General features: G+C 41.3%; 1 protein-coding gene across 6 annotated transcripts in view; it reads left to right on the top strand.

Moving 5' to 3' along the window:
- The window catches only part of iqsec1b (IQ motif and Sec7 domain ArfGEF 1b), a 207,579-nt gene extending 184,655 nt beyond the window's left edge, over positions 1-22,924 (top strand). For 5 of the 6 annotated variants that reach the window (XM_040159455.1, XM_040159454.1, XM_040159460.1 and 2 more), the window contains 13 exons: positions 2,940-3,219; positions 5,913-7,174; positions 7,795-7,956; positions 9,862-9,984; positions 11,405-11,571; positions 12,114-12,253; positions 12,956-12,985; positions 13,179-13,304; positions 13,401-13,500; positions 13,935-14,096; positions 14,320-14,496; positions 15,838-15,887; positions 17,758-22,924. In XM_040159455.1, the coding sequence (XP_040015389.1) occupies positions 2,940-3,219; positions 5,913-7,174; positions 7,795-7,956; positions 9,862-9,984; positions 11,405-11,571; positions 12,114-12,253; positions 12,956-12,985; positions 13,179-13,304; positions 13,401-13,500; positions 13,935-14,096; positions 14,320-14,496; positions 15,838-15,887; positions 17,758-18,297 (3,319 nt within the window). In that variant the 3' untranslated portion in view covers positions 18,298-22,924. The remainder of the gene's footprint in view (positions 1-2,939; positions 3,220-5,912; positions 7,175-7,794; positions 7,957-9,861; positions 9,985-11,404; positions 11,572-12,113; positions 12,254-12,955; positions 12,986-13,178; positions 13,305-13,400; positions 13,501-13,934; positions 14,097-14,319; positions 14,497-15,837; positions 15,888-17,757) is intronic. The other variant, XM_040159459.1, reaches the window with a different exon arrangement.
- Positions 22,925-25,037: the final 2,113 nt, after the last annotated feature.

Raw genomic sequence — 25,037 nt, 5'->3', positions numbered from 1 at the left:
CCATGAAGTTTTTGTGCCTAAACCTGGTACGCTCCTCACTTATTATTGTAACGATGATGACAAAGATCCAGCACATGATAACAGCCTACTTAGCCCACTAGGAGGTGGAGTAGAGCCCTGCAACTATGTTCCCAATGACAGCATTTATCACCTTGCACCTTGGACATTAAATTTCTTTCCTATTAAAGGTTTTATTTTAGCCTTTGTTATCCAACCTTGGCACATTCTCCCACAGAGGTTTAGGTATTTCACAAGGTTATGTAGTGATAGATGTCTCTAGATGGATGTCCGTGCTCTGAATCTTTCCATTTCATCCATCAACTTATGACAAACAAAATGAAATTATATTGATCCTATTTTGCTAAAAAGTTACTTTAAGGTAGAAAAACTCACCTTACCACCATATGTTTTAACTGGCAAGATGAAGTTCAGGAAATCAGTTGTTGTTTTTAAAGTCTGGGTCCATAACTACATACAAGTATCACCTCACTCCTGGCTGTGTTTAATGAATTGGAGACATTTTTCTCTCTCAGACTGTGCTGTTGATACAAGGTCAGATGATACACAGGCAACAATAGGCCTGTACCCTGTAACATTGATTCTTTGTTTTCTGCTCTCTGATGGTGGCATTGTAAACTAATGCTGTGTGCAACTAAACTCATTTTTAAGTGAACATAACAATAATATACCAGTCTAACCTTTATAAAGGTCTACAGGGATTCTGCCATAACTGCGACAGTATATGCATGCATACTGTATATTATTTGGTAGGGTATAAACCATTAAATGAAGAATTTGTCAGCTGCAGGATTTTGCCATACTGTTTATACCATGGTAGCTGCAACTTTTAAATACACCTATAGACCATTGTGGGCAATGCTGCAAATCAAGGAGCAGGACCACTTTATTGCCATATTGGATTTTTTATCAATCAATGTGATGAAATACATTGATCTGTAAGGTTTTTACAGGTGCACTCCACTGATTTTACACAGGAGTACTACTTAGTCTATGTAAACAGTTGCATAATGTCTTCTGTGGCTCTGCTTTTTGAACCCTGATGTTATCTTGGTTTGGGCTTGGAGACTAAAATTTTTTGGATGGACCAAAATAGTGGGGCCAGCCCTATAAACGCACATGTCAGCGACCCGACGCTACCCTGCCTCTGATTGGCTTACCTTGATATTCTTACCCAAACCCTAACAAATCATCACACTTCATGCCTAAACCTCTTCACTCACCTTGGGAGGGAAAAAAAATAACGTGACAGAGTGAGTGATAAAGCTACATCATTGGTCAGCCAAATGTGGCGTGACTAAGTGCTGAAGTTATACCATTGGTCATTGCTCTTTCAAAATTAATAGATGCAAACAGTTTCTATTACATCATCAGGGGCCTGTTTACAGGCAGTGTTGCCAAGTTAGAGCCTTTGTCGCCTCTGTCGATTTACCGACTTTTCACACCCTTATAGCGACTTTTCTTCACAGAAGCGCCTAGCAACAAATCTAGCGTCTTTTTGGACAAACCTTAGCTAATTTCCGTAGAAGAGAGTTTGCAGTATTGACCCACAAGCGTGAGGTCTGGTTTTCCCTCCATAGGAACACCTCATGTGTCTCATTCAATTGAACGCACGGCAGTTCACACAGATGTGGGTGAGTTTCTAACGTTCCTGCTGAGTGACTATTTCATACTTGTTCCATTGTTTGACAACATAAAAACATGTGAATGAGAACAGCTTTATTAGAAATTTGGCTGTATATATATATATATATATTACTGTATATGTGAGCACATAGAGTAGAAGAGAGGCAAACAGATAAAGGGCAGTCCAGCCATATACAGTGCTAGGTTTTGACCTAGTGTTGTTAACAGAAAGCCTGTGATACAAAATATTAGCATCTTGACATCTGCTGTTTCAATTTTGTTCATTCTTTTTGTTATCTGTCTCTTCTGAGTCTCACAACTTTATATAAGCACAATAATAAGTCACTTGGATAAATGGACAATATAGCACACGGACTGTAATAATTAATGGCAGTGATTGCTCTTTGCTGAACTGGCTTCTGCATTTAATTTAAATTTCTATGTACAGTATAACATTCATTTTAATCTTCTTATATTGGCATCCAGATCTGCCTCTGTACAAAGAAAAAGGCTAGACTTCTCCAAATCAAGGCTTGTGTCTCTGGAGAGTGACGGCTACTTATTTCACACATTCAGCAGTAAGATCAAGTTTCTGTCTGTTCTTCCAGTAAAAACAGCTTTAATTCCTCAAAGCAGTAGTTATTGGGATGTCTCCAGGTACAACAGCGCGGTGCACTTAAGCCCTCTCAGCTAATCACAACAGTCCAAGAGTTGTTGGAGGAAGTGAATAGATCTGTGGTTGACATTTAGCTGCTGCACTGTGGCATGGCACGGCTGGCTGTTGCTCAACACTGTCAGGGTTTATCCAGTCTGTCCAGGTTAGTGTTTTTTGTTCCTGTGAATACACAAAGATCCTTATTGATCTTAATATTCAAGGCGCTGCTTCACATGCTTTAATTAGTCTTCACATTGTGTTGCTTTTTTTTTGCTGAAACAGTGAGCTGCTGATTAAGGCATAGTGATTTCACTGTTGCTTTATATGGCTCTTTGGTATTCGTGATTTATTCATAGTAATTTAATTTCTGCTTATCAAGATACACTGGTTCCGTCTTATAGCTGCTTAGGATGATTTGAGGTACTTTCTATGTTGTGAAGGGAATGTGTAAAGACAGCAGGCAGCGATCAGGCTGCTGCTATAAATTCTCTCAATCATATTTATACCGTGCCAGCAGTATCAAAGTTCACTTATTCCATCTTTCACATGCTTCTTGCTGAAACACAGAGCAATGGGTGCCCTGAGGAAAATGACTCAGCAGTCTAACCCAGTGTGCTTTGTGTCTCTCTCTGTGTAACAGTGTGGAAGGTGATGCTCCAGGCAGCGAGGTGGGCGCCTCTGTGGACCCCAGCAGTGGCTACAGTTGCGTCCCAGTGACCCACAGTGGCGGGCTCGGCCCCGACCACCTGGACAGCCAGCTGTACGGACACATCTTGCTGCCTGGCCACCTGCGGCCCCGCCGACCCAAGCTCCAGCACTCCCAGTCCATCCTCCGCAAGCAGGCAGAGGAGGAGGCAATCAAGCGCTCCCGCTCGCTGTCAGAGAGCTATGAGCTCTCATCAGACCTACAGGATAAGCAGGTGAGAGCGGTTTGATACACAAAGACAGGGACAACTTCCATTTGTAAATATCTAATATAGAGCTGAGAAATAAGTTTGAAACGATATAACAATATTAATAAAAACATTTTTCCAATAGATATAAATCATGATAAAGGAAACGTATATAAAATCACATGTAATTAATCACCTGACTCTGCAGTTCTCCTCAGCACTACTGAGCAATTTAGTCTCCTTTATTTTATTGTTGTGGTTGTATGGGCAAAAACTTTACTGTTTCTGTTCACTGGTGAATTTTCTTGAATTGGACTTAAGTTTTCAGCTCACTCAATACACAACTCCAAATTAATGATAATTGTGCTCTGTGTCTGCTGGATGTGGCCTTAACTACTTTATAACCTGAAGGTTACTATATTACCTGTTACTACAGGCTGTTGTTAGGCTCAATCTCCTCATGGCGGTCAAATACAAGTCATATAATACTAGTCTGGTTTTGCCTCATGGCTATACAGTTGTGTCTGTATGGGAAGGACCCTGGTTCTCTTGTTAAGAGAGTTGTAGCCTTTCGTAGTGAGACTCAATATCATGGGCCATGTTCTTTGTGGCAGGTCTGAGTCCACTGGCCTCTTTGGCCCTCACATGGAGCAGGGAAACATGATTAGTGCTTTTTTACACCATGTGTCAATGGGTGCAAAACTGGATCAGTGTGTAAAAGGTACAGGGTTGAGAGAGGGAGCTAGTGTAATATAGCCCTGGACACTCCACTGTCATTTCATCACTCTTTTAATAAAAGCTATTTACACACTGTAACACCCACTATTAATCACTTCATATTTTGGTACATATTTTCTAGTAAGTATTTACTGTTTCTAAACTAATTTATGTCCAACAGCATTGCAGTGCCCAACTATAATCATATTTGTCCTCTAAATCTTGTTTTTGGTTGTTCTTTCAAAAGCTATTCTTTATCATTATTTAGGCTATTGTGAGTTTATCATTCAAACTGGGTTCCAATCAAAGTTCAACATTATCCATCTTCCCTGGTGTTCTGTTTGAGTTTAATAAACTCTAAATTCTGGCCATTTTTAAAAGCCATCTTCACTCCTCTTGAGTTTTTTAACCAGACAAAAGCAGATAAGACAGTGGCACTATTCCTCATTCTGTCCAATCCATGTTTCCAATGTAATAGTCTTACTTTAGTAGGCAGGTGAAAATAGGCTTTTTTCCAGCAATTTCTAGACTGAGATTTTTTGTTTTATACTCACACACACAAAATCTATCTTCTGAGTAGCAAACACTCACTCTCTGTAGGCTTGAAAAAAAGCTGTAAAACATTTGTAGTTTTCTCCTGGCCAAAAAGAGTAGCTCTTGTCAACTTATATAACTGGGGTTGTAAGTTGGAGTTAGAGTAAAATACTCTTCATCGAGCTATACTGGAAGTTCCAGTGCTCAGCTAGAAGTTGTATATGTATTTTGCCATATTTTGCCAATCTCTAATTGCTTGAAATATACTGATATTGATGAAAACCAGTGAAGTGTATAATGCTTCAGGAGTAATTTGAAGAAACTTCTATGAATGTTTTTATAGAAGTTTATCCATAAGGATAAAAACTGCATTGTGCCACAGGTTGTCAGGGCTTTTTTTTTTTTAGAGCTTTCGACTACGTCTCATGGTCTTCATTAGTAGATGGATTGGCTGAGTTCTCTTTAAGATGGCTCAGTTGTCATTGCATGACATAAGGGCTTCAGTATCCTTGAAATGAAGTACTTGACAGATCATCTGTCAGCAGCTGAAAACCCCTTCCCCATGCGTCTCTGTGACAGGAATTGGGGGTCTCAATTTTTTGTAACTTTTTGGAACATACAAACCTTTATTTAACCCCACTACAATTGGTCAGTTGTTAAGAGGTGTGAAAGTAAGGGACAGTTTGAACTTCTCTCTAAAGCTCTACTTTTTCATTGTTCACATAATCACTTACGCCACTTTTTTGTATACAAAAGAGGGTAACAAATATGAATAGCTTCGAGGAAAGGCTGTCCAAAACTACAGTGGGACAAAAGTCTGAGAACACTTTACCATTCTGGTGAAAGGGAAAGTGGTCTCAGACTCTTGGACCCCAATGTATCTCTGTTTGTAAGCTTGATTTCTTGAGGACTATGTACACAGAGCTCTTACAGAGAGATCAGAGAGGCAGTATGATGTATCCAGGAAGAGGCTATAATGGCAGTTTTTTGCCCAGTCTTTGACTGTGGCCATTCAGATCACATATGACATACTTCATGTGTCACGTGATGACAACTGAACCATCCAATTGACAAGTTACAATGCTTCATTTACCGTTGAAGATTGTGAGTTGTGGTTGAAAGCTCCCGAAAAAGCTAGTAAATGGACCTTGAGCAAAAATTGTTTTGTTAAAGTACAAAAGTCAACAGTGATCAATGAAATTTTTACATCCACTTGCAAAGACTACAGGAGTGGTAACTTTTCATACTAAAAAGATCCAAAGTATCATTCTAACTTACAGAATCCAAAATACAGCACCTTCCATAAAAATTGTTCATCATCCCCGTTTTAACTTTGGTTTATGTGATAATTCACTATCTCCAGTTGTTCCATTGCAGAGAACATTTGCAAAGATGAATAACCAAAAAAACACAGCTAAGGGATTATTTAGACTGTTCCCAGTACACAGACTCTCCTTCTCTTCCTGCAGGTGGAGATGCTAGAGCGTAAATATGGTGGGCGTTTCATAACCCGACATGCAGCCCGTACCATCCAGACAGCCTTCCGCCAGTATCAGATGAACAAGAACTTTGAGCGTCTTAGAAGCTCTATGTCTGAGAACCGTATGTCCAGACGGATCGTCCTATCCAATATGAGAATGCAGTTTTCCTTTGAAGGACCTGAAAAAGTCCACAGCTCCTACTTTGAGGGAAAGCAGGTCTCGCTAACAGATGATGGCACCAAAATCGGTGCACTGGTGCAGTCAGAACATGGTGGGGAGATGGGTGTGCCGGCTAAGACCCCCACAACACAGAGCGACTTCACAGATGCTATCACAGAACTAGAAGATGCCTTTTCCAGGCAGGTCAAATCTCTAGCTGAGTCCATAGATGACGCTCTAAACTGTCGCAGTCTGCATGGTGACGATAGTCATTCAGAGCCAGGTAGAGGCCAGCAGGATATGGACAGGGAGGTTAGCTGCCATGTGAAACCCTCCCATAGCGCCTCAGAACACCGCAAACTGGATGAGATGACAGCATCTTACAGCGATGTCACCCTTTACATTGATGAAGAGGAATTGTCACCACCCCTTCCTCTGTCTCAGTCTGTAGACCGGCCCTCCAGCACAGAATCGGACTTACGTCAGCGCTCCCTCAACTCCTCCCAGGACTATTGGTCTCTGGCTCATAAGGATGAGAAAGGGGACACAGACACCAGCTGCCGCAGTACACCTTCCTTAGAATGCCAAGAGCAGCGTTTGCGGGTAGACCACCTCCCCTTACTGACCATTGAGCCTCCCAGCGACAGCTCAGTGGAACTGAGTGATCGTTCTGACCGCAGCTCTTTGAAGAGACAGAATGCCTATGACCGGAGCCTCAGCAACCAGCAGGGCAGCCCCAAACACATCAGCCACAGTTTGCCACCCCGTGGGCCTTCCAGAGAAGAAGATGCTTCCCGTCATCGGTCACGACAACTGGAGGCCCATCTGGCCATCAATGGCACTGCAAACCGGCAGAGCAAGTCGGAGTCCGATTTCTCTGACGGCGACAACGACAGCATCAACAGTACATCCAACTCCAATGACACCATCAACTGCAGTTCTGAGTCCTCGTCCAGAGACAGTCTGAGGGAGCAGACGCTCAGCAAGCAAACGTACCACAAAGAGACTCGCAACAGCTGGGACTCGCCTGCTTTCAGCAATGACATCATCCGCAAGAGGCACTACCGCATTGGCCTAAACCTCTTCAACAAGTATGTGCAGTCCACTACACAAGATTCATTAGCAAACCACCAACACAGAGCCAGACACAATCTGATACACTAATTGGACATTTTAACCTCTGAATTGCACAATCACACATTACATACCCAATGAGGGATGAAGAGGTTATGTAAATTAAATCAGGTCCATCACGTCTGGTTTAGAGAACATTTTTTGTTGAAAAACCCAACATAAAACTCTGTGGTTTAATAAATATGCCATGATGTTGATTGAAACAGAACTATCTGCCCGTTCTACTTAAGGTGCAAACAAGCCCTTGACTCATTCTGCGCCACTTCATCTTCACCTGAGTCTGTGTGATTGTGTTTAATCATAGATGATTGTGGATTTGGTTTCTTTCAGAGCTGCCCATTAAGTTTATTTCAATCATGTGTGATCAACACCAGAAAAAGTAGCTCCCTCCTACCCACTCTCAGCCCTCATTCCATTCCACCTCCTCCCTCCCTGCCACCCTAAATCCTGTCCCTCAGCTGACACACATTTGGCTAGGGGCAGAAGTGCAGTGGGATAATCACAGATTTGGATTGTGTCCTCACTATTTCTGTTTTTGTCTCTGTCCCTCTCTCTTTACCCTCCCCTGTGTCTCTAGGAAACCAGAAAAAGGCATCCAGTATCTGATAGAGCGAAACTTTGTTCCAGACACTCCAGTGGGTGTGGCCCACTTCCTGCTTCAGAGGAAGGGCTTGAGTAGGCAGATGATTGGGGAGTTCCTGGGTAACAGACAGAAGCAGTTCAACCGAGATGTCCTTGAGTGAGTTTGTAGTGGTTCATATCTGTGTAATTTTTGATGTATTTGAATGTGCAGATGGATCAGATCGAGGTGCAGATGGATCACCCTGAAAACATCAAGATCCTCTAAACAGGCTTTTGATATAACTTGCCAACTATGCCAGTGCACAGAATTATCTGCCTCCCTGTATCTCATCATTTAGTTGCAAAAAGGTTGCCAGTTTGCAATCTACTATCATTCAAACAGTCTTTGGAGTTTCTGAGTACTACATAATGACTCAAGTTACATCCAGGAAATAAACAGAAATAGAATCCACTCAGGAAGTTGCTGTGATGCTCAGATAAACATACTGATTCCATTTATATTCCGCAGTCCTTTTATTAGGGAAGGGAAGTCATAAAGATCTCTTATTTTCAAGTAGTGATTCTTTGCATCATTCAAATAGCACCTCACCTTTATGCTTTAGACTGGACAGACTTATCTGAATCACACTTGAAGCAAACCAGCTCTATCAGAGCCCATTGAGATTCAATGGAGGATAAGGTCAAGAAAGGTCCATCAATGTCAGTTTGACAGGCATATCTAAAGGGTTCCTTTCAAAAACATCTATAATTCCTGACATGCAAGGTATCGAGGTATCAGGGCTCTGGCGAGCTAAGTAACAATCCCCTCTTCAGTAAAAAGAACGTCCTTTATTTGACTGAAAGTGTTACGATCATAGCAAAAAAAATGTTCAATGTCAAGTAAAAGTTCTGCATTAAAGCTGCACAAATCAATAATTGTATATGAACAATGGATCAAATTAATACTTGTAATTTGTTGATTATTGTGATGAACCCACCCAACTCTGCACTTCTCCTCAGCTCTATGGAGCTTTTTAGCAGCTTTGAGCTTTTGTGTTGGTTTTAAGGCCTTTTACTTTACAGTTTGCTTCAGCCTCACCACTGTCATCAACATTGTTTCCAGCAGCAGTAGGCAGCTTTTTTCAGTAAAAAAAAAAAAAAGAAACTGTTATAAATTCATTGTACCCCCCCTACCCAGCACCTAACAGCAGATAGGTAAAGTTAGTGACCAGTCGAAGAAAATAATGGATCATTTAGCAACTAAGAGCAAGATATTTTTCTCAGGAGTTGATGAACATCAAAACGGAGCTAAAAGGACAGTGATTACCATACCATACATATATTACAATATACTATATTAACATTACCATAAACACAACTCCAAATGAATGCTAATATTGCACCCTGTATACTGGATGAGTAAATAAACAACTCCTTGCTAACTTGTTAGCGATAACAATTTAATAAGGCAATAATAAATTAAACGTGTGCATACTTTATACTTGTGGAGTTCTTTGAGTGGCCAAAAAAATTGTGCACAGAGGAATGCAGGAGCAACAGCATAGCAGGCTGTAAACTATACAAACAGAGTGAGCTCTGATCAGGACTTCCTTCCTCTGACTGTGTGGAAATTTGATGTTTTCACGTCACAGATGATCAACAAAGACATTCAAACGTCAGTCTTCCAGTTAACATTAGACTGATGTAGGCTGATTATGGAGTTTAGAGGGGGGTGTCAGCTCTGCAGGTGAGCTGAACTGACACAGACTGGGCAGGGAGTTAATAATATATTTCTCATATTTGTAAGTAAGGTGTGGAAAACAAATATGTTGAGTGCTTTAGAAAAGGAATTAAAAAAAAAAAAATACTGTATATATGAAACAGCATGTACCAATTTAGATGGGTTATCATAAAAATGATTATCAAATGGCTCTCCTATTTTACCTTAATGAAAAATGTTCACTTTTTCACGGCCTTGTAAGAGCTTTGATATTCATTGCATGCATATGCCTGCACACAGTATTCTATATTTCCCTATCCAAACTGATCTGCTTTTCACTGGTCACTGTGTGTTTTTCACCAGCTGTGTGGTGGATGAAATGGACTTCTCAGGTATGGAGCTGGACGAAGCGCTCAGGAAATTCCAGGCTCACATCAGAGTCCAGGGAGAAGCACAGAAGGTTGAGAGGCTGATAGAAGCCTACAGGTAAGAAGCTCCATTGAAAGCTAGGTACAAAACACATGAAATGGCTTTATCTCCCAAGCCCGCTTAGACTTAGTGATGGCTGGATCATGAAAATTATCACCCCAGGTCATGTAGTTTTTCCACAGCAAGGAGGAATAAAGTGATGTTTTTGCAAATAGGGTCTTAATGATCTTAGACCAACCAACAGGATGGTCATTATTGGGTTTTTTAATGCCATGTCTAGTGTTTATACAGCGTGTATGATTAATGGTTAGCACAAGCTAGCTTTTCACAGTTTCAAAAACATCATTATCCTCTAAAACAGAGGTGACAGCAAAAAGTCACCGTCTTCCTTTAACATTCTCAGGGCTGAGATCAGTGGAGCAGTGGAAAGCCATTTAAAATCGAGACTTTGTTCAACCAGATCATTGCAGAAAATAATTTGTAGTTAATTGTGTTGTTGGTGACCTCATACACATAGAGAATTAGCTTCGATCAGCACTGAGCAAGGACATTTTGGCCTCAGTAAACACCACAGTCACTGTTACATTGAGGAGATAACGATAACTGATCATCTGGCACTTGCCTGCAGCCCACTACAGATATGATCACGAGCTCACTTTATGGTGACTCAGAAAGCTGTTGTGTTTGATATCTGCAGACTGTATTGATATCTTCACTCACTAGTATTGGATCATTGTTCTTTTGACTTGAGGCTACTTGAGGCGTTATTTAGATGTATATGACCACAGCTCAGACAGTGGAGAGCTCAATATCAGTATCTACACTGATACCTCTGCCCACAAGTGGAACTAATCACTAAACCGGAAGCTTACTGATTTATTATGCCTTGAAGAGAAGTCTTCATACTGATGCTTTTTTGTTGACTGACTAACTTTTTGTCTCCCGTGTTCGGTCAGATCTAATGCTAGCATTGTTTTACAGCATGCCCAGATTTTTTCTAACACAAAGTGAAAAATGAGATTTGAGTTCTACTGACTTTTGTAAGAAAGTACAGCTAGTTTACAAATTTTAAAAATCAGATTAAACAGTTTTGGAATTTAATTGTGGAAACTGTGTGTCAGCCTCGAGCCTCTGAGTGGGTTGAGTGAGCTAGTTAGCTTAGCATGCTAATTTCAGCATTGATTCCCACTAGAGATTACTTTTTGTTTGTTAATTCAAACAAAAGATTGGAAGTTTAAATTACGTTAAGTTACCTTTGGAACCTATTAACCCACACTAACCCACAGTAATATAGGGGGCTCTATTACAGTTGGAAAATGAATAAGATTTCTTCTTTTTGGTAATTGCAATTTTGACCAAATAAGTCCATAAGTCAAAACACAAACCAAGAAAATATATATTGATTTCTTTGCAAAAATAAATTCAGTTCAGTTCAATTTGACTTCTAAAGATTCTGTGTCCAATATCCTCTTCGCAGCCAGCGCTACTGCATCTGCAACCCTGGTGTGGTGCGACAGTTCAGGAACCCTGACACCATCTTCATCCTGGCCTTTGCCATCATCCTCCTCAACACAGACATGTACAGCCCCAATGTCAAGCCTGAGAGGAAGATGAAGTTGGAGGACTTTGTTAAGAACCTTCGAGGTACTTTGTTCCTCCTCCCTGTGCCATGTCCACCTTACTGTCAAAAATATTCTCTATATACTCTATACATTCTCTTGAGATTTATTGTGTGGCCCCAAGGATAAATATTCACCTCATCTCAAATATTCACCTTTTGTTCAATTTAAAGGTGTGTGTGTGTATATGTGTGTGTGTGTGTGTGTGTGTGTGTGTGTGTGTGTGTGTGTGTGTGTGTGTGTGTATGTGGGGGGGATCATGCTTTGTTTTTGCGGCAAAGGGCTTTTCGTTGCCCTCAGCAGATTTTGAGGGTATTAAGAGGGGCTTTGTGGCATGGCTAACTCATTTCTCTGCCTATTGGAGTGTCAGTAATTAAAGTACAGTATTGAGTGGAGGACAAATACTCATCCTCAGCGAGCTCTGAAGGACATTTATGTCTGTGCTGTGAGAAATATGTGTAGCACTGCAGTTTGAAAGTAAATTCAGGAGTTCATCAACCCTCATAAATCTGTGAGTTAATCATTAATCCTTCTCTTTTTCTCTCTCTCTTTTACTCTCATCCTCAGGAGTGGATGATGGGGAGGACATCCCCCGAGAGATGCTGGTAGGGATATATGAGCGGATTCGGAAGCGGGAGCTCAAGACTAATGAAGACCATGTGTCCCAGGTTCAAAAAGTGGAAAAACTAATTGTTGGAAAAAAGCCGGTAAGTTTGAGTTTGCCCTTGGGTTGCTGCCTGTAGAGTGTGACTACTTTTATCCTCCCCTTTATTTAAGACCTGAATTTAGCAGGAGCACGCAGAACCAAATTACTGTATGTACCTCTAAGCTGTCACAGAGAGCACAAGCTTAATCACAGCCAACATTCTCTAAAAAGTAAAAAAAATGAAAGCATTCTTTACCTGAACCTACTTTCTTCACTGTGTGACACTTTAATTCTTCAGGGCCAGAGACCTTCATGCTGAATGACTGTAATATGTCTTTTGCCCTAAGTGCCAGCCATGAAAAAGTGCTGTCTGACAAGCACTATAATAATAAAATAAGATTACCAGCCTCACACCCAACAATCTTGAAGGTGTTCACTTGGAACCCCACCCTTGCCCCATTAATGCCCTTTTCATCAAATTAACTCCACTTTAGCGACCCAAATCAGCAGCAGTCCAAGGGACCTTGACAGTATCATGGCCATTACGGTTGACACAAACTGGAGACACAACATATTGAAAGGACACTTAGATGTGTGCTCTGTGGTCCATAAAACTAGTTTTCTAGATTTTAAATTTGGCTCGTATTTCTTGTTGAACATTAAGTGGAATTTCTTTTCTTTGATGTAATGGGAATTTAAAAGTTCTCGTATGTGTTAACTGATCCCTGTACAATGACTCTTGTATGTATCTCTCACTCCATAGATTGGCTCTTTACACCATGGTCTGGGCTGTGTAAGTATTACTCTTTCTTTCATCTACAACTCAGGGTTGAGTGGAAATACTTTTAAAATACCCAAAGGCTTTATGAAACAGATGTTATCATTGTGGATTTTACAAAGTTATATTTTTGCTCATGAGTACCTTGAAAGCCCTCTGTGAGGCAACAAGAGACCAACTCAGAAATGATGGTGTATTGTGTGTCCAGGTACTATCCCTACCCCACCGGAGACTGGTCTGTTACTGCAGACTTTTTGAAGTGCCCGACCCCAACAAACCACAGAAGTTGGGCCTGCACCAAAGGGAGATCTTCCTCTTTAATGACCTGCTAGTGGTACAGCAGACACTATTCTTCCAGCACATTGACAACACAATAGGGCATCCCACTGAAGGAGTCTGAACCACATCATATGTTATGCTTTTTTCACAGGTCACTAAAATTTTCCAGAAGAAGAAGAACTCAGTGACATACAGCTTTCGGCAGTCCTTCTCACTTTATGGCATGCAAGTGCTACTCTTTGAGAATCAGTGTAAGTGCCATGTAGATGTTTGTGTAGGCTTAAGTATGCTTCAAATGAGCTAGTCTGTGTTGTCTGTGTGAACTTGTTTATAGCTCCTTTGAAACGCCACACTTAAACACAGGGCAAAAAGCTTGCTTTCATAGAAAGGGGCAGTACGCAGTGACTTTTACAAACAACAGCACAAGCTTTCATACATTTATGGTATTGCACTTGAAAATAACAAAAAGTTTTGGATGCCCAATTCTGATCTTGGCAAGGTATGGAGGGGTAGGTTTCAGACACTGTAAAACAATCTGACAAATATTTTGTTGGAAGCTTAATTACACCCTTGTGGTTGGCATAAGCTCCGTAGAGATTAAAACAACCCTTATTGACATAGACTTCCCTAGTGAGCTGTATTTTGTGTGGACAGGGCTTAAACTGTTGATATTGTCATTCTTTAGATTATCCCAATGGAGTCCGCCTGACCTCAGCCATTCCCGGAGCTGACATCAAAGTCCTCATCAACTTCAATGCGCCCAATCCTCAGGACCGCAAAAAGTTTACTGATGATTTGCGAGAATCAATTGCTGAAGTCCAAGAGATGGAGAAGTATCGGATAGAATGTGAGCAAAAATGTCCTTTTTATGTGGATATTTGGCATTATTTAATACAATCTGACTCATTCACCTTGATGCAAATATCATATGTGAACATCTAGATCAGTTTCAACTTTGTATCCACCGATCAGCCGCAACATTAATACTTGTTACATCATATATACATATACACCATTCACCACACAGGCATTAATGTTTTGGTTGAATGGTGTATGTTTCCCTTGGACAGCTGAGCTAGAAAAACAGAAGGGGGTGGTGAGGCCCAGCATATCCCAGAGTTCGGGGTTAAAGAAGGAAACGGGAAACGGCAACCTGAGCCGAGCCAGCCTTGACGACAGCTATGCCATTGGTGAAGGTTTGAAGAGGAGCGCCCTCAGCAGCTCCCTACGTGACCTCTCAGATGCAGGTACAATCAGGGGTGGCCATGGTAACACGATCTCTCATGTCTCATCCCTCTGCTAGGCAAAGTACAGTGTATACCTGAGCTGAATGCTGGCATGATACTATTCACTCTTTTTGAATATTAAGTCTTTTGGAAACTTGGAAGAGGCTGAGCTCCTGTTCCTGTACAGTTTTAATTTGGGTGGTAGCCACTGCAACTGACCTGCTCATGCAGAGTCTCTGAGCCATGAAGCCAGTGAAGCAAGGAGACGAGATGAGTGTTTGCTAATGGACCAAGGTATAATTTACAAAAGGCTATCAACTGATAATCCTGCGTCACCAGCGGGGGGAGGAGGCAGTGCTATGTAGGTCACTGCGATCGATTGGAGCGTCTTAGCAGTGAGAGGGATTAATGTTGTGTGGTTGATTCAGACAGGGTGTAGAGAGTTGCCTCCAATCAGTACTGGATTTTTGAGGTCTATATTTTCTTTCAGAGTTGTTTAAGGATCACACAGCGTCCTAAAAATTAAATATACAAGGTTTGCACTTGACTTTGGTGTGCGTAAAGGTGACTGGTATTAATACAGCTTCCTCTGCCTTTGAGGGGGAATTGTACCCAGGTTTACCAGTCACGGGGAGTACTTCTCAGCCTGTGAAAACATTTGAAAAGTGTCTTCTGTGGCTCTGGATTAGGTCTGTCAAATTGAAGAAAATAACCCTGTTGAAGTCATTGTGATGTCTTCAGACTAACCTCACCTTGGCTTGAGAGACGAAAAATATTTAACAGAAAGTTAGAAACTGGAGGCGTGGACTTTGAAAGTTGTGATCATTTACCAGTCAAATAAAATCAAATGAAAAATACTGGTTACTATTGGTTATGGGAAATGTATATTCAGTGGTTTTGGGCTGAGACTCATACTCAGAACATTCAGGATACCTCGGCCTCTACTGCTTTGATTTTGACCATTCTTTTTTTAATCTGTCTCTTATACTTGCAATTTAAGGGGCGTGAAATACTAAATTGCTGGTATCCCTTTAATGCAGCAAGATTGCAAGTCTTTTACTAATGGGAAGGTCTCCTGCCAGCTGTACCTCCAGTTGCTATTTAGACACCTAAAGAAGTTATCAAGCTAGAGTTATCCCAGAGGCTGACTTTGTTGTGGCGTTGTAGCAGTGACTCGTTTCTTCCTTTTCCTTTAGTCCTTATTCACCTCCCTCTGCCCCACTGACAGTCTGCTGCTAGTTAGTCATGTGCCGCCTTTGTCACCTTAGGGTGCTAGTGCCCTCCTATACTAGACAGAGGGATATGTGAAACCTTCACGTTAACCGGGCATTTCTAATGTGTCATGTTACATGTTCTGGGCAGGCAAGCGTGGGAGACGCAGCAGTGCAGGATCACTAGACAGCAATATGGAAGTAAGTGGGATGCAAATGATGTTGAGCTATGCTCTGCCTTTATGGTATTATTGTTTCTTTGTACTTTTGAGTTTTCTTTTCTGCTTTGGTGGTGTTTTTGTTGTGAGCACCTCGGACACTATGCATGCACTGGGCTGAACAGGAATGATACTCTGTGGCTGACACATGTTAACCCTTCATGTACACAGCATGGCACGACTAATAATAGTCCTGACTCAAATTAGGGCTGCTCTGTGTTGATGTTAAACTGTCACCGTTGAGTCATCCTCTCTTGTTTAGTTGGTTAGCTTTTTAGCCATTTTCTGAATTTTGTCCTTTTTATGTTCACTCAAGTAAACCTGGCCTTGCTATGTCAGTTCAGGCTACTGCATGCTCACAGCTTGAGGCGACCAAATCGCGCTGCTTCCTTTTATTGACCCCTGACCTTGACACGAAGTTCCTCCCCTTTCCTTTTTTATTGTTGCACCAGTTTACTGCAGTGAAAGAATCTAAGCATGGAGGCACCAGAACATGTAAACTTACACCCTCACAAGCCAGACCATCTGTGTGAACAGGGCCATTTGTATGTGGTTAACTGAGTTGGCTCGATTTAATTTTTGATAATTTGACACAAGCCTACATTTTCCAGTTTGTCAGTGCTAGTGTGAATCTGAAGCTGTGTACTATTGGCAATATGCGCTTCATACTGTTTAGGGTTTCTCATTTAACCTTTTAGCACTCACTGTTCCACTCGCAGGATGCTAGCACTACTAGAACCTCTGCATGCTGCTAATGCTATGAAACGTTACAGGAAGATGTACGTGTAATAATATAGTATGTATCGATGGATTATAATCAATTTTTTTTTGATATTGTGGTCATTTATAAAAAAGGAACACTCCTGTCACCGATATAATCCAAGTATAATGCATGGCAGAGTAAATAACTGAAACCTTAAAAACACAGTTTCTCCATAGTTCAACAATATCAATAATAATAAACATTTCTTCAGAATTTCATGTGTGAATCATTGCAAGGGTCAGACTACGACCTCAGTTTAGTCAAACGTATTAAGTACTGATTTGTGGAAACAAGTCAGCACATCATAACTCAAGACTCTTTTTGATTTTCTAAGTCATCTATGCACAGTTCAGTTTGCATGTACTGCATGGCTCTGAAATATCCGCTTCATTTCTTTAATATGAACCTTTGTTTTGATTGTTCTGTATTTATCATGTTATTCTGTGTTACTATGCTTTGAGTTCTCATAGTCAGTAGTGCACTTACACTGAACCTAAACTTGTCAGCTGAAAAATGGTAATACAGACGAATGTGTGTACTGTATACAGTCTGTAAATTCACATGAAAATTGCATAGCTTGCTGTAAACGTGGAAACCAGATATACATACATATATAGGTGTCAGCGGGCAGAGAGAGAGAGTCTGAAGACTTGGAAGCTGTTTGTCTGTTCATGACAGTGCAGATACCACAGACTCTCACAAGCTCAGCAAGCTGAGCCTCCAAACCATTTAGAGAGAGTCAACCGTGAGATGTTAGCGTGGATAGACAAACAAAGGCAGTGAACCGGAAAAGGAAATGGAGACGGTTTTCCACAAGGCAACAGAAGCAGTCAAACGAGATTTGAGATCAGCTGGAGCTGGTGATCCAGTTAGTTCCGCTGTTTGAAGAATTTGACAAGGCTGTGCACACTGCAGAAGCCAAAATCTGTGTGTTAACACATCCACAGATTTGTCTTTTGTCTGCAAAAACTTGCTGAAATTTGAATCCGCAGCAGGTATATTTTGACTTCTTCTGCTGTTTCCCACTGGATAGCAAAAGTAGACTTCCCGCTGTGTGTCTGCTGTGTTCTGACCGTCCTCTCTCTTTCAGGGGTCCATCATTAACAGTCCTCACATGCGGCGGAGAACCCCCTCCAGCCGAGACTGCCCGTCCCGCCACAGTGGCCAGTCCCTGCCCAACTCCTCCTCTCTGCTTGGATCTTTGTTTGGCACCAGGCGTGTGAAGTCCCCCAGCCCCACCCCTCAGCCCCTGCACCCCACCCTCATCTCCCACACCCCACACCCCGCCAACCTGCACCACACAGCCCGGGTTGAGTCGGACACGCCAGTCCCCATGCACCCACAGCACACCCAATTCTGCCACATGACCCAGAACCCCCCACCTTACCACCACCACCACCACTACCACCCACCAGCCCACCTGCAACACCCTCCGCACCAGTTCCACCCGCCCCAATCTCACGGCCAGCAGCAACCCTACCCGCCTCACACACAGCACGGCCATGGGAGCCACCCGGCACACTCCTCCCAACATGCTCATGGCCCCCACCACCATGGCCCGCCGCCACCACCGTCCCAGGCCTCCAGCAGCACCAAGCCCAAACACAGCGGCATCAGTACAGTGGTGTGAGGCTGACGGGGGCCTCTCTGGGCTCTCTGACTGAACTTTGATTTTTCCTCCGAGGCTCTTGGCCGATGAGACGGTTGCACCGTGCATCGCTGGTCTGAGGATGTGAAGTCAGACAAGATCCTATGTCTCCTCAGCTTTTGTTACGCTCATCTCTTGGGCAGTTTATTCAACCCAAACTCATTTATTTTCCTGGTGGTCCTTTCATTTCATTTCAGGTCATAGATCATGTCTGCCTCCTTCAAGAGCAACAGACAACAACGCAAGAGCATGCACAAAGACCATAATTACTGTTTTTCCTCAGTAAACTAAAGAACATGATCAGATATCTCACTTACTAGTATTTTACACAAAAAGTAAATAGTAACCTCGACTTTAATGTCTACGAAGTAATTTTATCTAGTGTGAGGGTGGTTTGGCTGAACAGAGACAGGCAGACAGACAGACAGACAGACAGACAGACAGACGGACAGACGGTCAGCCTCAGCAGTAGCTGTACAAGTATTTAATGTAGCGGTAGCTCACAGTGCACTGTGATATCTCTGTTAGCAGTGATAAATGTGCCAATTATTGAAGCATTTACTAATTTAGTCACAAAAATCGCTTTATGTATATTGTGCATAGTATTTTGTAAAAATGATAATATCAGCTGTTATTACAATTATTATTATTACAGAACAAATGGTATCAGTTAAAAACTTTTAGTATTATACCCGCACATAGGTGGCGTAGTTTCACTGTTAAGAAACCAATCAAGGCTTTTATTAGTTAGGTGATTCAGTAAGCTGGAATACTACTGTATATGGTTGCCTTTGAGTTAGAACTCTGTTAAGATTGTTGAAGACTGGTGCACACCAGCTTGCGTACAGTCTTATCCATTGCACTTCATTGGTTCAGGTTCGTCTCTCCTGCTCTGAAAAAAGGAAGCCACAGTGAGCAAACAGATTTTTCGGAATGTCAGCTCTTCAGTACCGACTGCTCATCCACCGTCATTTTATTTTTTTAACTATTTTTTTAGAGTCCAATAAACAATACAAAGAAATGCCCTATATGTTCTACTGCAACCTGGGAGGATTCTTCAAGTCCATTCTACAGGAAGAGGGAGGAGGAGGATTGCGATGTTTTCATGGAAACTGAAGGAGTCTGTGCAAACTGTGTAGCAGGGAAACAGCAACATGACTGTCCAAGTGTCTCTCCTAATATGGAAACTCTCAGCTGGCTGAGTGTGCCCTGTCCCTCTTTAATTTCCCCATGCGTCTCTTGAGCAGCGAGCACATCACGCAGTGCTGCTTACTCCCTTGACCAGACTTTTTCTCGGAGCCACACAGATGCCAGAGTACAGAAATCAATAATTATCACTTTGTGATGGTGATAGCACTCTTGCGCTTCACTCGCCACAAACAGCAGTTTTATATCAATCATCTTTCTGACATATTATGGGATGGCTGGTTGTACCTCCCAGTCATCCTGTGCAAAGTATCTGTTGTGCGTGCAGAGCGGAGGCAGAGGGCTGGTGTGCTGGAGCATATTTTCTGTTGAAAGTTATAGACACAGCACTTGTTTTACTTAGTTGATATCAGCGGCAGAATTTAGTCTGTATCTGCTTAAAGACTATGAGATGGATTTTTTAACTTGTGCAATATGTATTTACTTTTTTGTCTAAGAGCATTTGCAATCTGTTGGTTGTTCCATTTGGTTTAATTCTGTTAGTTTTGTCCCCCCCTCCCCCAGAGTCCTTTGTCATTTCTTCCTCTATGTATCAGTGAAGTGCAAGTATCCACATTGATTTGGAAGGACTTTACCTTCCACACTGATAAAGAATGTCAAAGAAAATAATTGCATGTAACAATGTATTTTGAGGCTATTTTCTAACTATTGTGTATTCCCAAACTATATCAGAGTTACAGGTGACAGTTGTTGAAAATGAATGGTAGAATAGTTTTGACTTCTCTAATTACAACTAACTGAAGTCAACTATGTATTTGTGTCACTCCAGAGGATAACCAAATCTGTATCTTTTCCTGATCCACACACAGTAGTTTAATGGATCTCAGTGTACAACAGCAGTTAAAGATGGACCTTATCACAGCTGTCAGAGGGAAGCTCTTTGCCAACAAAAATTGGTGTTACAGCTGGCGGGATGAGAGATGTAATCTGTCAAATGGAAATCAAAGTGATAATTGACAGACAGCTTTGAGTACAAAGAATGGAGCGCTCTTATCTTCATATTTATCATCTGTCTCTGTCAATGGCTCACACATTACTGTTGTCAAGTGATATCCGGTAGATCAGTATTCTTAAATAGGCCTATTTTTTTTCCCAAAGGTTCAAGTTTTCAAGGTACCCCCTTCTAATAAGGCCCCCTTTATTATGGGTTCATAAGTTGTAACTAAGTTAATTCATTAATCAATTAAGTTAATTAACTTTCCACTTTATTAATAGTTACTAAATCCTTTATTGATGCATTATTCATCCGTAATAAGCTATTCACAAGTACACCTTATGGGTTGCCAGGTTCTGAAGAAATCTGCTAGGCTGGTGTTTATCCTGCAGCAAATTAACTGTTATAAATGTTAGTTATTTATCATTCCCAATAATCCATCAAGTCTGCTGTTATATAGATTTTAAATACAGTGATGATCAGTTCTTGACCACTAGTAACACTGTGGAGCAATGTTCATACAAGTGGCTCCCTGCTTTGTTTCTGTTGCGCATGCACACCAGAAAACACATGCGCGCGAATGCATGGAGGATGCAATACACAGGGCCTGTTTTCCCGGTTGAACACTGGTCCACTGATCGACAGACGGCAAAGGACGCACAGCAAGGTGCTGGCAAAGGCGGTGAAGAAGACTGCAAAATAGCAGACTCTGATGTAAAGATCGCACGATGTGAAATATACCAAAAAAATAGACTTTGTAAATGTTTCAGGAGGAAGAAAATGCACACAACACGCTTGTTTTTTGCATACACAAATGCTAAATGTAAACATAAATATATTTAGAGGAAACTCCATGGGGCAGCTATAAGTGGTCAAACTGTCTTCATGATGAAATAAAGAGCTAGCTAAAAAATCAGAGCATGTACTGTGCTGGGCAGGGTTTCCCCCGTTTCTCGCAGTAAATGCTATATGTTTTATTGACATTGGCGGTTGTTTAGGACATCTGCTACTTACTACATTGATCCCAAGACAAGATGCTTCAGGATCTGAGTGGCTTTCCACTTCTGCAAAACAACTTTGAGGAAAACCTCACTGGAGGAGGGATTTTTCACAACCTGGCAATGCATATGTTGTTCTTATTAAAGAATTACTGATCTATAACACATTATTATTTAGTTGCATTAATGAAACCATTGGTTACAACCTATAAATTCTTTATAAATGGTGTCTTATTAGAAAGTGGTACCATTTTGAAAAAATCTCTCACGATTCAAAATGATTTTTGCAGTACTTTATGCACCATAGGTTACTCTAGAACCTAATATTTGACTCCGATCTTTCAAATATGCCACTTTTAACACATTAATTTCTGTTCAGTGTCTGTTCTACAGAGTCAAGAAAGTGCCAATATTGCGTGGTCATTACCTTTCAGTTTTATACCAAATAGATTGGGGACCAAATTTAATCAACCCACTGCAACCCCACAGTTGACCAATCAGAAATTCTGTCATCAGACCAGCATCTGATCACTAACTAGTTATTACATTTTAATGGTGCAGACGCTAGCCAAAAAGAAGCTTAGCTTTATTAAAATCTTGATAGTTCTCCAAAGGATGTCTAATCAATGTGTTTCCAGTCACGAACCTCCAGCTCCTTCGGAAGACTGATCTATTGTGAAACCTGTCCAGATTCTGTGTGAGGTGCTTTGTTGCATGCCATTGATGCCTACCATTTATTATTTCTTTTCCTTTCTTTTTTTTTTTTTAAGTGTCATTCTGTTGAGCAGTGGGCTTGACTAGACCCTAAACTTTCAATGTAGTTTTGGTTTCTCTGACTGATGCTTGTTTACATTTAGATGATTTCTGGCCTGCTAGTGTGTCTTTTCATTTAAAGTTGTGTCATTCTACTCCGGCATGCATTTCACCTCTATTTTCACTGTACAGTATAAACACATTGCAGTATACTGCTTAGTGTAAATAGCAAATCCATCTTGGGAAATCTAATGTTACTTGATGAGGTAAATAGGGCTTGAAAGGGAGGAAACATTTTAAGGGTGGGTGGGACGTAAAGAATGAGAAAACATATGTAAATAGTCTGTAAATTATTATTATTATTATTATTATTACTACTACTACTACTCCATGTCTGCAGTTACATTGAAGGTGCATTCCTGCTCCCCTCTGGTATTTACATAATCATCAAACTGCTTCTCTCTGCCTCCGACAGGACTGTATTATCATAGGATCTAGAGATGAACAGCCAACTGTTACACAGTTAACACCGCTTCGGACTTCTTTCCTGAGTCGATCCTGTTCTCTCACACTCACGGCCCACTTTTAAAGTCAAAGGGAAGGGAAGAGTGCTCTTATTTTATTAAGCATTTCTAAGTAGACAAAACCCTATTGATGTAAAATTAGTACTGTGACGATGTTGAGAACGCAAAATAAAATGATATACTGTAAAACCTGAGCGGCCTCTGAGTGTCCCTGCTTTATCAAACAGTGCAGTTTCTTGGTCTCAGGTGAGTGACTGAGTAAGTCTAGTAACCATACTTTCTATGGGCTTTTATACCCAAATGTAGTGCTAGGGTCCTAGACCACACTAGGGTTTTCTTTTAGCAGCCCCTAGAGTCCTTGCAATGTCCTTATATAGCTTTTTTACCTAAAAGTGGTTCTACAGTCCTTGGCCCACACCATAATATGCTTTTTTGCCTGAATAAGGTAAGTGGTCCTAGAGTCCTAGAACCATACTTATTGATTTCTATCTTGAAGCTGTCTTAGAACCAGACTACAATTAAAGGGGAATAGTGTTAGGACCTTATGACCACCCTTAGGCTTTTCTACAAAGTGGTCCTAGAGTCCTATAGGACCGCAGTAAGCGGACAAAATTGGTGTTCCCAATCCATAACTGTAATTGCATTCACGACAAAGTAGTAAAGTAGTTTCTATCTTCTTCTTGGTTAAGTTTAGGGTTACACTATACTGTATAGTATTTAGGGTTAGAATAATCTTCAAAATAATCAATGTAGGTCAAAGATTACCCCAAAAGCAGGGCATTAGCCAGGATTTTAGTAATAAAGAGGTCAGGAGCCCAGGTTCCTCTATACCCCCACACCCCACACCTCATAATACATTTTTGACTAGCCACCAAAACAAAACTTTATATATTATTTTTTCCACATTTTTGATTTATTCACTCAAATGATCAATCACATTTTCTGTGAATTTTATGTGGTAGATGTGGTGGTGAGTTCAGAATTTATGTATATATATATATATATATATATATATATATATATATATATATATATATATATATATGTATATATATATTCATTTTTTTTATTTATTGTTTAAAACAGTCAAGGTAAAATATATTGAGTCTAAAAACAATGAGATGTGTAATTTGTGCGTAATTGCAGAACAGAAACTCGATCCTCGTTCCTTAGGTCCCGCTGGACCCTACCCCTTGTCATAATGCAATCAGTAACATACTTTTGTTAGACCCTCCCTGCTTGGTAAGTTCGTCCCAGTTTGTAACACGGGCCTTCTATCATAAGTGTGTAGTCTCCTGCCTCAAACTAGGATAACCCGGATGACATCATCTGGGTTTTTTTTTTCAATCAGATTTGACAAAGCTCCCTCCACAGCCACACAAACATCGCACTGCTATTTTCACGGAGTGAGTGGTACTCCGCACGACAAGTGAATTCACTTTTGTGTGTAAAAATTGGTGGAGTTCCGCTTTAAAATCCCCTCACTCCCAGACACAATACAGAGGACGTGACATCTGTGCTCCCAGTAGTAGCTGTATGGCCCTAACGTGATGAAAGCATGTTTGTGTTCTACTCCGCCCCCCGGCTGTCCAACAATACAGAAGAAGTCTTTTGGGGACGGTGAAGTATTTGGATCCTGCACCTGATGAAGGTCAACGCAGTTTTAGCACGACAACGTGCCTGGCCGCCCGCCCGACTGTGGCAGGTGGTGTGAGTGACAGTTTGCCCTGTTTGTCCATCCGGCCCTTGAGGTTGGAGCTAAAAATAGCGCGCGGATCTGAGGGGCCACATCGTCACTGTCGGCAGGGTGACGTCACCGATGCAGCTGGGATGGACCAAGCTCGTTCCCTCCGCCAGCCAAGAACGGTTTGCCGTATAGAGCTGTACATTCAGTGACACATAGGAAGATCAGCCGTTTATTTTTATTTGTGTCTTATTTCTGTTCATTTTTACACCTTTTCTTAATGTTGTTGGTGGATGAAATTACTCTACAGTGGTTGGGCAACTTTTAAAAATCAAGTTCTACATCATTTTTGATACAGTTCTTCTTTGTTTATTTGTGTAGCCCTCACCGCGCAGTGGTCCCTTTGCACACTGCGCCACCCACCGATGTTCTGCCGGCACTGTTATGCAGCGTTCAGGTGCCGTCGGAAAAATATCAGCGTAGCAAAGCCAGCGACATTTAGAAAGGACTACTGTGGACTCTGAGGTCATGTCCTCTATACTTTTTGTCCCGGAGTTAGTTTTTGCTTTTAACAACCGAACATCGCACTTTTTATAGACATAAAGTTTATTTTTTGTAAACTC

This window comes from Xiphias gladius, chromosome 21 (assembly GCF_016859285.1).
Source record: "Xiphias gladius isolate SHS-SW01 ecotype Sanya breed wild chromosome 21, ASM1685928v1, whole genome shotgun sequence".
NCBI classification, from domain to species: domain Eukaryota; kingdom Metazoa; phylum Chordata; class Actinopteri; order Istiophoriformes; family Xiphiidae; genus Xiphias; species Xiphias gladius.
This window is presented reverse-complemented; position numbering and strand designations above follow the sequence as displayed.